The sequence below is a fragment of the Gekko japonicus genome, unplaced genomic scaffold (genome assembly GCF_001447785.1).
Source record: "Gekko japonicus isolate JY-2015 unplaced genomic scaffold, Gekko_japonicus_V1.1 scaffold206, whole genome shotgun sequence".
Lineage (NCBI taxonomy): Eukaryota > Metazoa > Chordata > Lepidosauria > Squamata > Gekkonidae > Gekko > Gekko japonicus.
The window spans coordinates 246866-260021 of NW_015160842.1; the positions used below are offsets into that span (position 1 = coordinate 246866).

The following is a 13156-nucleotide window of genomic DNA, read 5'->3' on the forward strand; positions in this document are numbered from 1 at the left end:
ATTGGAATGTTTAAAGCAAGATAAGATATGGACTGCAAAAATGAAGGAGATAAAAAAGAAATGGTCGGTATACTTTAAATGGGTGTATTAAGGGGAAGCCAACAGGGGTATATTGGAAAAGTTGGAAAGAATGTGCTCCTGGTTGAAAATGTAATTTGAATAACATGATGTTGGCCACCTTAGGGGGGGGAGGGATAACATAGGGGAAAAGAAGTATCAAAAATTTTGGAACTAAACTAATGTAATAACAATATTGGGATACAATAAAAATTATTTAAAAAAAAGAAGCTTAGTGGGCTGGTGATCAGACACAGATTTGGAAGTCACTGTAAATATTCCCCTCACACTGCAGCCCAAAATGACCCTGAAATGCTGATTCTGGGTAGAGGGTGACCCCAGAAATAGCTTGAGGGAGCATAAGAGGTCTGCCAGAAAGGGAGGAAATGGCAAAACCCTCAATTTGAATGTTCCCTTAGTCTGAATAGTGACATCCTGTAGCAAAGCAGCTATGAGTTACAACAGTAACAGTGAATTGATCTGAAAAGGCAGAGCACATTTCACATAGTATTTATCAAACTGGCACAGAAAGTTAAATAAAGGAATCCTGTTGTTTTTAAAAAATATATTTTAAACCCTCCACAAAATAATTTATAAACAACCAGTTTTATAAAGAAATGTCACCTCATGGTAATTCTTCTGTGGTTATTCATTGTTCTAAAATTTGCATCTTTAGATAATACAACCAATATGTAACGATGAGAAATGTAGCCATTGAAAAATAACTTTTCATTTCCCATAGAGAGAATTTCTTCAGATAGGGTACATTTTATGGAATAACCAACAATGGGCAATTTACGGGGAAATGTCACCTCATGCGGATAAATTTTTTTTAAAAAATCTTATTAATTTGATTTTTGTCTGATCCATCTCCAAGGCACTCAGGGCAGCATGATCCTCTCCTCTGAAAAACTTGACATATTTTAATTCATGTGTTTAATTATGTTTCTGTTTGTATTTTGGAAGTCACCTTGGGCCTTTTGGAAAAGTGAAATATAAATATTTTAAATACATAAATGTTATCCTCAAAGCAAACCTGTGAGGTTGCTGAGAGAGAATCATTGCAGAGATTCCTTGGTTCTTAAATGCATAACTACTAATTTCCCAAAGATGTTTTGATAAGTATTGATGAATGAGACTCACTCTTTCTTCTAGGGGAGCCTAGATCATTTAGACATAGTAGCTGCATTAATTGCTGCAACAGTTCATGATGTGGATCATCCAGGGCGGACCAACTCTTTCCTGTGCAATGCAAGCAGTGAACTAGCTGTTCTCTACAATGACACTGCAGTATTGGAAAGCCACCACACAGCTCTAGCATTCCAGCTCACAGCAAAAGACAGCAAGTGCAACATTTTCAAAAATCTCAACAGGTTAGCATCGTCATCCTTCTTCCTTGTTTTGAGCTTCTAAAGAGTGTCTGTGTTGTATGTGAAATCTGACACAATTTTATAAAATGCAAGTGGTAAATAACTGCAATTTTGTGAGTGTCTTGTAAATTCAGAACTGTGCAAAGTCTCGAAGATACATCACTGAATGTAGCCAGTTGTCTAATTGTGGTTGCTTAGCATTCATTGGTGAGAAAAAGTGAGGAAAAACATAACTATTGTCAGGCAATCATAAAATGCATCTGCGATTGTCAGCATTCAAAGGTGGTTATTGTTGCAGAGTACATGTTTAACACAGCAGAATTGCAAACAAAGTTCACATAGAGCCTTTCTTTATCTTTAGTAAACTAATATGAATAATTTATTATAAGGAACTCCATTCTAGACAAGGTAGAGATAACATACTAAGCTATCTAGGAGAATTGCACACTTGCTAACTATTATTCAAATAGGCTCTGTACAGTCATGCTGAGGCCAGCCCTCCCCCCACAAAGAACTCTAATACTTTTGTGTACAGTAGTGATGAGAGATCCAGAAAGAGATTCAGTTCTGTGAATAGATATCCTACGAAAGTATGGTTTGCTGTTGTATTTTCCAGAAATCATTATCGGACTCTTCGTCAGGCAATTATTGACATGGTTTTGGCAACAGAAATGACAAAACACTTTGAACACGTGAATAAGTTTGTGAATAGCATCATCAAGCCCTCAGAAGAAAGCCATTCCAATGTAAGTGGAGCTAGAGCATAAAAAATTTACCTGTTTTCAGTTGATGTATTTACTGTTTACTATGGTAATTATTCACATGTAACAGCAGTCAGATAGCCAAGGTCTGTGTTTTATTCATACATACAGAAAGCCATAACCTTATAAGCCAAAATGTTTCAAATCTTTTCTAATGATATATGAGAACATGCAAAATAGTCTTATCTGTATAACTCAGAGTATTGGTTCTTCCAGTGTAGTACTGAATTCCTTGGAGTGACAGGATAAAAATGTAATAGACAATGGAAAAAAGATATGGTATTCCCTGCCTAGCATCAGCTCTGTAATGTCTCAATTGGGGGAGGGGGAGGTTTCCCAGCCATAGGATTTAGAATTGTGAGCCTTGGGGATCTCCCAGAATTACAATTGATCTCTAGATTACCATGAGTTCTCTTGGGGGGAAATGGAGGGGAGACTCTATGTCATTATATATGGCTGAGGTGCCACCCTTCCCCAGTTCCCTCTCTCCCAAGATTCCAACCCCAAATGTATTTCCCAACCTGGAGCTGGTAACCATACTAGGGTTGGATCCAGACTAAGGATGTTCGCTAATGGAACATGATTTTCCCTTCCCTCTTGTGGCAGTCCAAAATGCCTCCCAAAATTTGTTCTGGGAGGGTCCTTCCCCAAGAACAAGATTGAAGGATTTCTACTTTTAAAATATTTTATATCTAATATTTTCAAGCAAAATAGCTGTTTAATGCCTCTGCTGTCCTATGCACATATGCCTAGCAACAGCCACTGAAGGAATCTGTTTCTTAAAGCTAGAAATGTTCCTTTTATCATTCTAGTGTTTTAAACCGCCAGTGTATTTTTTTATTTTTTAGATTTCAGATTTTTCTGCAAACTGGGTGTTTTCAGGTTTGTAGAAAGATCTGCCTTGTTTGTTCACAGCTCCAATCACTTGATTAAAGTATCCTCAGATTTGGCCAACTTGTCTACTGGAATGTACAATGGGGACCCACAACATACTTGCAAAGAGGGTGCATCACATCCCTCTGCCTTTCCTTTCCTTTCCTTCCCTCCCTCTTCCCCCTTCTCTAACAATCTTCCCCCTCTTTCTCCTCCCCACTCCTTCTCCATCAATCTCCCCCCTTTCTCTGTCAATCTTCCCTCCTCTATTACTCCCCCTCTGTCAATATTCCTCCATTTCTCTTTCTCCCCATTCCCCTTATCTGACAACCTTCCTCTCTTTCTTCTCCTTCCCTTATCTGTCAGTCTTCCCCCTCTTTCTCCCCCTATCCTTCTCTGTCAGTCTTCCCCCTCTATTTCTCTCCCTTCTCTGTTTCAAATCTCCTTCATCTCTCTTTTTCCCCACCCTTACCTTGACCTGCTTTTGCTGGGCCTGCCCTTGCCCTGAGAGTTGCCACATTGGCAGCAGAACCCCAGCAGCAAAGATCCAGGAGGTTGCTCATGTAAGATATTTCCACTTGCACAGACAGCTTTATTGTTTCGGCTGATTTAGCTACCCCCCTAAAATATAATTGTTTAAGGTTTTCAGTTTTTTTCTAGAAATCTGCCCCCCCCCCCCCCGCGGACAATGAAGGAAAATCTCCTTTTGGTGTAGCATTTAAGAGCGGTGGACTCTGATCTGGAAAACTGAGTTTGATTCCCCACTCCTCCACATGCAGCAAGCTGAGTGACCTTGGGTCAGTCACAGTTCTCTCAGAGCTGTTATCTCAAGAGTAGTTCTCGAAAGAGCTCTCTCAGCCCCACATACCTCACAGGGTGACTGTTGTGGGGAGAGGAAGGGAAGGAGATTGTAAGCCACTCTAAGACTCCAAGTGAAGGGAGGTATAAATACAACTCTTCTTTCTGTCAGTGTGAGCCTGATCAGCAGATTTAGATATCCGCAGATTAGCCCACACTTGACTATTAGATATGTAGATGATAATACGATTATATCTTTGGTAAGTCTAAATAAAGAGAAAACTTTTTTTAATCACTTGTGTTTAACTTATGAATGGAGCTGCGGTGGCTTTCAGTGCAGAGTGCTTATAGCTTTCAGTGCAGAATGCTGGGCAGTTTGTAATCACATTATGGCATAATTTAAAAACTTGTAACAACTATGTGTTCTCTAGCTGTGAGCTGCAAGACTGTCCTGCTTTATTGTTTTGCAGAGTGAAGGTAGTGACTGTGACTGTACAACCAATCTCAAGAATTTTCCAGATAATCAGACACTGATCAAGCGCATGATGATTAAATGTGCAGATGTTGCAAATCCATGTCGACCTCTAGAACTGTGTATTGAATGGGCTGGCAGGATTTCAGAAGAATATTTTGCACAGGTATGGAAGTTTGTTCTGGAACTGAATAATAGACAGCAACATAGAACTTAGAGCAAACATACAGTTAGCCACAGTCTATCAAATTAAATGGCAAACATTGTATTATTTTTCCTTGCATGTTCCAGAAATAGGTGAGGATAGCACCACTTACTCTGAGCAAATTGCATAATGTTTTGAGTTTTATTTGTCTTTAATCTCTTGAGCTAGTCTACCTCAGACACATGAAGTTCCTTTCAGCCTCACACAATGGATGTAGGAAGTGTCCTTTCGAATCCAACCAAAGCTCCATTTAGAGTACGGTCACACGTGCCAGATAACACGGTGGGGAAGCGAGGCTATTTGCTCCGTAGTAATTTGACCCACCACTGCGTGATCAGATGCAATGGCGTGTGAATCGGGGGGGGGGTTCTTCACGGCGTAGTTCTGGTGCGCTTCAACGAGGGATCACTGATGCAATGGGAGCGCGCTAAAGCAATCACACGGGAAATTCCGTCTGCGGTCCATCGCAAACCCGTTTGATACTGCACTTTCCCCGGTATTTTTTAACTCCACTTCTTCGGCAGAGCGAAACGGGTTGCCGACGGGTGCAGGATGCTTGCCAGATGTTCCCATGTGACTGCGCCCTTAAAATCTGCCCAGCATTCATGCCTATCGCACAGCTGTGATTGGGATCTTAGTCTAGCATTTGGCTGTCCAGAGTAGCCACCGAGCTGCTTTTGGGAAGATTCTAATTTAGGATGTGACCTTTCTCTGTTTTTTCCCCCTTGTATCTGTTGCTTGCAGGTACACTTCATGTGAAGGCCATTGCATCTGATCACAAAGGTTCTGTATAGTGCTCTAGTGCCAAGGCCATCACATTTCCTTATCTTGCCCTGCCCAGCTTGCTTTCAGTGACAGAGGCTGAAGCTGTGCTCTGGCTCTCATTCCTAGGACCTAACCCTTATCCATATCGGTGTGTGAAACCCTCTGAAACTTTTTGTACATAGTTTGGCTTCAGTCAGCATTTTTTCTGTTAAAACTGGGATACCACCATGACCACCATGACCTCCATTTTAGATAAGGATGTTTCTTTTTAACCTGCAATAATATTTCCCACTTTTCAAGCGAAGGTTCATGCATGAGCCAAATCAACGCACTTTGCATAGGCCAGTTTGTAACATGATGATTAACTAGGCAATGGGATAGCTGCCCAAATGCCCAGTACTTACTTTGTTTATGCAGCTTTGCTAAAACTGTTTTTTTCCCTATAGACTGATGAAGAAAAAAGGCAAGGACTACCAGTTGTTATGCCAGTATTTGACCGAAACACATGTAGCATCCCCAAGTCTCAGATATCCTTCATCGATTACTTCATAATGGACATGTTTGATGCTTGGGATGGTAAGAAGTTCCATTTTTCTCAGTTGAGGAACTATTTCTTTGCTGCTTACCCAAAACAAGAACAGTGTATGTGACTACAGTTCTATCTAACCAGAATAGCCAGTTTGGTGTAGTGGTTAAGTGCGTGGACTCTAAGCTGGGGGACCCGGGTTTGATTCCCCACTCCTCCACTTGCACCTGGCTAGATGACCTTGGGCAAGCCGTAGTTCTGATAAGAGCTGTTCTTGAAAAAGAGCAGTTTCTGTCAGCCCCACCTACCTCACAGGGTGTCTGTTAGGGGTAGGGGAAGGGAAAGGATTTTGTAAGCCGCTCTGAGACTCCTTTGGGTAGTGAAGGGCAGGGTATAAATAAAACAAAATAAATAAAAATCAGACAGACAGACAGATACACACACATACACCTGGAGGAGCAGTGGGAGAGAGAACAGAATTTGACAAAAAGATCACTCTCTGCTGGTAGCTATACAGGTTAATGGTGAATGCAAGTTTTAAAAAATACCCTCATCACATTTTATACTGACTTAAGGATGAGCCACTCAGCTGATTTTACAGTAAAATACAATACCCAAACTATAGCTTCAAGTCGCTGTTACATGATAGCTGTAGTAAAACAAATAGAAATTTGTGTTCAGCAGCTACTCTCTTGAAGGCATAGCATGTTTACTTTTTAATCTTATTTTCAATAGATTCTTCAGAGACATTATAAAAAGTTGCAGGTTTTTTGGAGGTTTATTCTTCCTTGTATATGAACAATATAATCCAAATCTTGTTCCACCTAATAACATAGCACAACAGTTTTATTTATTTCTTGAAAACATGGTATATCATACCTTTCTACTGTGAAAATGGTATTCTCCAAGCATTCTTTCTTGTTCCATTACTTTCTTTCAGATAGGTCTGCCTTTTGGACATCTACCCCCCTAATGCTGGGTCCTTTGACCCTCTATCTCTCAAATTTGACCTTACTTTTAAAACTATATATTCAGTTTTCCTCAAATGTGCTAATTAAATATTTCAGTGGAAAACAATTCAAGAATCAACAGTCAAATTCAATAAACCGCTGGGAGAATAAAAAACTGCTTTAAACAAGGAGACCTCGGGTTGAAGGCATAATCCTAAGAATTTTTTTTGCTGTTGTTGCTTAATGGGGTATTTTGAGTAAATGTACTTAAGATCTTGCATATGGACATTATGAGGGCCACGGTGGCTCAGAGGTTAAGATGCTGGGCTACAGACTGGAAGGTCTGTAGTTCGGCATTTTGAGACCCTAGTGTCACGTGACGGAGTGAGCTCCCATCTCTGGCCCCAGCTCCCGCCATCCTAGCAGTTCGAAAGCAAGAAAATGCAAGTAGATAAATAGGTACCACTTTGGTGGGAAGGTAGCAGCCTTCTGTACGCCTCGGCGTTTAGTCATGCTGGCCACATGACCACAGAAACGTCATCGGACAGCGCTGGCTGTTTGACTTGGAAACGGAGATGAGCACCACCCCCTAGAGTCAGATTCAACTAGCTTTTGAGCCAGGGAAACCTTTACCTTTATGGACATTAAAGGACTGTTATTAACATACAGGGTTATATTAAGTGTTGTGTGGAACCACAGTTATAATTCCATTTTCAGTTTATTGGAGATTAACAGAAAGGGTCCTACTGTGGATAGGAAGGAGTGTTTCCTGAAATTTACACTGTACATTTCAGCTTTTTGCAGTACGGCACTGGTTCTCTCTCTTTCAGCATTTGCACACCTACCTGTTCTGATGCAGCACTTGGCAAATAATTACAAACACTGGAAAACATTAGATGAATTAAAGTGTAGAAGCCTCAGGCTTCCTTCAGAGAACAACAATGGAAGCTGAAGAGAAGAAGTGGAACATCATAGCCTACCACTCTCACTGTGAACCATTTACTGGTATGGACCCAAGTGGGACAGAATATCCTTCACAATGAAGTATCCGACTGGGCAGCAAGGAGAAAAATATTGTTTCTCGCTTTTAAATAGTCCTAAATTCTACAAAACTTTGTTTTTATAAAGATGATAATCTAGAGACCAATGAATGCTTTATAGAAATACTGTGTTTTTGCGGCACAACAAGTCCTTTTAAAGATAGTTTTATAAAATGGTTGTAATTCAGCAATTGGTATACTTTTCTTTTCAGGGCAAAATTCATCATGCGTATAAATCCTGATAAGAGGGCAGTACACTATTAAAATATGTTTAGCTGGAGTGGCAACCAAGTTTTGATAAAGCTTGCAGAATTTTACAGAAGCTGCTAATATCTCAAGTGAAACATAATGCAAAGAGAGAGAGAGAAAGGAGATAATTATTTTGTGTTCGTTTTTTAAAAGATTGTTAACCTTTACTGAATGTAAGAACAGTTGTGTCACACAATAATTTCAAACTTTGTTCTGTTTCATTTGCATTCAGTCTTCTCTAAATCTGCCTGTGACTACTGAGTTCCTGTATTATTAGGTTTCCTTGTGGACTTCCATGTTGGGGCAGTTTGTATACACAACAGGGATGTGCCCACAATTGATATCTCTGGAAAATTGGATCTTCAGCATGCTCAGTGGCGTTTCTGGGTACATAAGGAACATCTGCATTTGTTGTTTTGCTTGCTTTATAAAATTAACAGTAGGAAACATTACTGTTCACAAATCTGATCCAATCCATACTTTTCTCTGCCTTCTAACAGGGGACAGTGAGCCATATTGTGGAAGTTTATACAAGCAATTATTCTAAATTGCCTGCCTGCAGCAGCAGTAGCACAACATTATGTTTCCTCTTCAGTACACATGCTTAGACTAAGTAATTTGCTGGTGTAAAAGATCTTAGGAGCAGAATATGAAAGATGCTTATACATACGAGCCATAAGTTTAAAATAAAACCCTTATACACATGAGCCATATTTACAAAGGTCTCCTGAATCCACACCCATACAGAGGCCTCCTAGTTTCTCTCTAGGAGAAGGAAAACAGCTGCAAATGCATTGTTTCTCTCAGAGAGACAGGAAACCCCTGTGCCTTGGTGGTCTGGATTGCAGCCATAGCAAGTTATGCATAAAATATTGACCTTAACATTAGGAATGCAAGATCACGTATGTATTAATATAGATTCCAGTAATGTTGACAACCCAGGATTGTATCAGTATTTGATGTACGCTGCTTCAAAAGGGTAATAGAGCTAACTTTAAAAAATTAAATAATTGAACCCTAATAAGGTACAATTCATTTTAATAGTGCTAAGGAAAATGTTTAATGTACATTTCAATGTATTTTTCAAAGTATGAAGTTTATGCTGCAGCTACCAAACCACAAATATTTTTGTATTCCTTTTGATCTCATTGGGAACACTATTTTGGGAGACTCATCTGCAGAGCTTTGCTATCAAAATGAATGGGAGTTGTGCGGGGTTTCAACTATGCTTTTGTGCAATTCATTTTCGATAGGGTTTATGTAGGAGACTTTTCTAGCAAACTGGGCAATTGCTTTTGATTATTAGTTTTGGACAGCAGCATTCCCTAAGTATTATATCTTCATTTAGACCATTGGCTTATATAATTATCACGTTATTTGGCTATTAGACGGTCCTTCCTTCTAATTATTCTGCTAATATTTAACATCATGGAAAGACTGAAATAGAAAGTATTACATTGCCCTCAAGAGGAAGGTTATGATCCCTTTCATGGGGCTCTTTAAATTGTTTGGCTTCTGTAGGTGAACAGATTTTTGTTAAGGTTTCACACACCTTAAGGATAAAATGCTGATCTCCCACAGTTATTGAAGCAGCAGAACAAAGTTTGAGTCCAGTGGCACCTTTAAGACCAACAAAGTTTTATTCAAGGTATGAGCTTTCGTGTGCACACACACTTCCTCAGATACATTGGAATGGAAGTTAACAGTTCATATATATATACAGAGGTTAAACAGCAAATTAGCATGGCTGTCCCCCTAGATCTAAATTAATGAAGTGTTAATCTGGGGTGTCTAAAACCTGTTTTGCTCCTTTGTGGAGTTTGTGTATGTGTGGGAGTGGATGCATTTTATCCTTGAGGTGTATGAAAACTTTAAAAAATTCTGTTTGCCTTCAGAAGCCAAAGTGGGTTAAAGAGCCTGAATCAAAGGGACCTACCTTAATCTGGTCTCTACCCAGTGTTTTATGCTAAATCCAGGAAGACAAACCAGACAGAGTAAATATACAGTATTACTACTGACGGTAAAATGACCATGATTGTAGCTTATTTGATGTGCCAACATTTTTCAATGTTTTGTATCAAGTTATGTAAAATAATGTAAAACATTCATATAATTTCCATGCAGAGAAATGTATACGCTATATTTTTGTTAGAGAACCTAACTTTGGTTGCTATGTATTATAATGCTACATGGTGAAGTTTAAAGAATGGTATGCTGCTGTATTTATCATCGCAATTACATACTACGACTGATGCCTATATTCAATTAAATTTTAATTAATTTTTATTAACATAGCCTTAGCTTCAATTCTATATTTTTTATTTATCCAGTTAATTCAGTTTTTAAAAAATCACAGATTAAGCAGGTTTGGAGACTACAAACAATGGACATATCACATATACTTAGGGTTGCCAGATCCCTCCTGGCAATTGGGGTGGGGGGATGGGACCTTACCAGAAGCAGGAGGGAAGCCCAGGTTATGTCACCAGCATCGTCACTTCTGGTACACACCACATCACATTGTACATACATCATCATATTGTGCCATCACAGTGACACTGTAGGATTTAGGCAAAAACTCTGTGGTAAAAATGGCTTCTACCATAGAGTTTTTGCCCGAATACCAGAGTGTCACTGTGACATTGCCAACACAATGACATCAGTTCCAGTACATGCTGGAAGTGATGTTGCCACATCACCGGTGACATAGCCTGGGCTTCCCTCCTGCTCCTGGTAAGATCGCCAGTTGGGGGACAGGAATAGGGGATTCCCCACCTCCAGCAGGGGGCTGGCAACCCTCCAAGTACTACAAAAGTAGTATATCCCTGTTTTGTCCATTTTTGCCCAATATGTCTTCCCCTGAGCAAGATTTGCACTTTCTTGACCTTACAGATTGCATTTGTATTGACACAACCTGCTTCATGCCAAGTATAGTCTCACAAAATGGAATGGAATGACTTCTAGCAGGACATCTAGAAAATATGGCTGCTGCCCCAAGCGTCTGCTGAGAGGCTGCAACCCACCCACCTTGAATTATATCTAGACTTTCCGATAATGGAAGTCTTAGATAACCTAAATTTGCCTACTCTAAGCAATTGTTATTTATTTGTGTGTAGAACCCGTTGGGCTAAATACAAAATCAAAGTAGAAGGCTGATAGTTTAGCTAAAATGGCACACACCCATGAGCTTACAGAGTGGGAACAAGGCCCATCACTATCTGCATTGTTGGGATTTGCCCTGAGGTCAGTCAAAACTTTGCCTTACTCTAATCAGAGGTCATTTCGGGGGGGATCGCGGGGGATCGCAGTTCCCCCGGGTGAGGTACGGGGGGCGGGGCACATGACGAAGCCCCGCCCCCTGCTTCCGGCCGCCCTGCTTCCGGCCCTCATTCAGCCAGGAGGAGGCAGGAGAAGAGGGAGGGTAAGTTGCTTCCTCCCTGCCTCTCCCCACCCCTGCCTGCCTGGGGCCAGGGAGGGCCTTCGCAGGGTTTCCTTGCACTCCCGCCGGCCTTGCAGGTCCACTGCCGGGTCCCTCATGGGGCTCGGCAGTGGAGCTGCAAGGACAGCAGCGGCAGCCGGGACCGTTGGGGGTGGTGTGTGTGGCCTTATGACACACTTCCGGTGATGTCAGGGGGTGTGGCCTTATGACACACTTCCGGTGATGTCAGGGGGTGTGGCATATGCTAATGAGTTATGCTAATGAGTTCCCCTAGGTCTTTTTCTACGAAACGACCCCTGACTCTAATTAACTGAGAGGTCAGCTCAGTTGAAAGTCTCTCTTAACCAAGGGCCAAACTAGATGTGATGGCATCTTTATGGCTGCCACAGGGACACTGCCCCCATTTCAAAGTGTTTCTAAAATGCCCACAGAATTATCTGTTCCCCCCCACACACACACACACACACCTTATCAAGTAGTGTAATGGCCACACATACACCCCTGCACACACCTATTAGGATTGGGCTCTTGAACAGTTAAAAATTACTTTAAAATGGTAGTGTCCTACTAGAGGCCATGAGGAAGCAGTCATGTCTAGTTTGGCCCCAAGCAGTGGTATGATTCATTATTGCCAAGTCAAACATTTCTAAACTTGAAAGCAGGGACTCAAGTGTCTTTAGGACATGCAGGGCCAAATAAACAGCTCCAATGGATATAGAGGCCTCCTGAAGGCATGGACAGTAAAAATGTTATATCCCTCCTGGATTAACTCCATAGAGAAATATTATAGCTGCCAGAGGGATATGAGTGGCAAGTAGAATGCTTCTATGGAGCTCATTTCATCTAGACCCCCTGAAAATGCTGGTCCCATGATCAAACATTTGAAACCTATGAAAACAGCCAGTTTTTAAAAGTCTAATGAAATGGGCATGGGTCTTAATATCCCTCTAATGTTTCTGTGCCAGGATTTCCTGATGGAAGTAGTGAATTTGAATAAGATCTTTTTGCAAGCAAAAAATCTGGACTGAGGTAAGAACATAATCAAAATTTTCAGGTACCGGAATCTGAAGGAGTATCTGGAGTCATAACTTGCTCCAATGTCACAAACCTGTTCGACAGAGATCAGTTCAAATTCTGAAGAATATTTTGGAGTGTGGAAGATGACAACCTGAATCTGCTCCTAGAAACTCCCTCCTTTTTAAAAGCATGGTTTCTTTTTGTGGTCTTTCAGTAGACAAGGCTGGGGGTGGAGGGGAATCCACAGAAATTGATCTTATATCCCTTGCCATGCCCACCATATTATTTTTCTCCTCTGAGAGAGACTGTTGTGAACAGGGTTTAGGTTGGGGGCAGGGGAATGCAACTGCTGATACTAATATTTTGTTATCTTTTTTTTCCATATGAACTATAAATTACTCTTTGATTTTACGCTTTTGGAAATGACCTCAGCTAGGTATTGCATGTTTACAGTTTTAGATCTTGTAGCTATGTTAGTTTTTGTGATAGAAACCCTAAAACCTTACTACTAGGGTTCAAGAGTGCCACCTAGAGCATGGGTGTCAAACATGTGGCCCATGGGCCGGATCAGGCCCCCAGAGGGCTTCTATCGGGCCCACAGTGGAACTGGCTGTCTCCTGCTTCTTCTTCCAGT

General features: G+C 40.8%; 1 protein-coding gene across 1 annotated transcript in view; it reads left to right on the forward strand.

Moving 5' to 3' along the window:
• PDE8B (phosphodiesterase 8B) overlaps nt 1-7729 on the forward strand; it is a 68219-nt gene extending 60490 nt beyond the window's left edge. The window contains exons 18-22 of the mRNA XM_015419534.1: nt 1213-1430; nt 2044-2173; nt 4330-4497; nt 5748-5877; nt 7608-7729. Coding sequence (XP_015275020.1) covers nt 1213-1430; nt 2044-2173; nt 4330-4497; nt 5748-5877; nt 7608-7729 — 768 coding nt within the window. The remainder of the gene's footprint in view (nt 1-1212; nt 1431-2043; nt 2174-4329; nt 4498-5747; nt 5878-7607) is intronic.
• Nucleotides 7730-13156: the final 5427 nt, after the last annotated feature.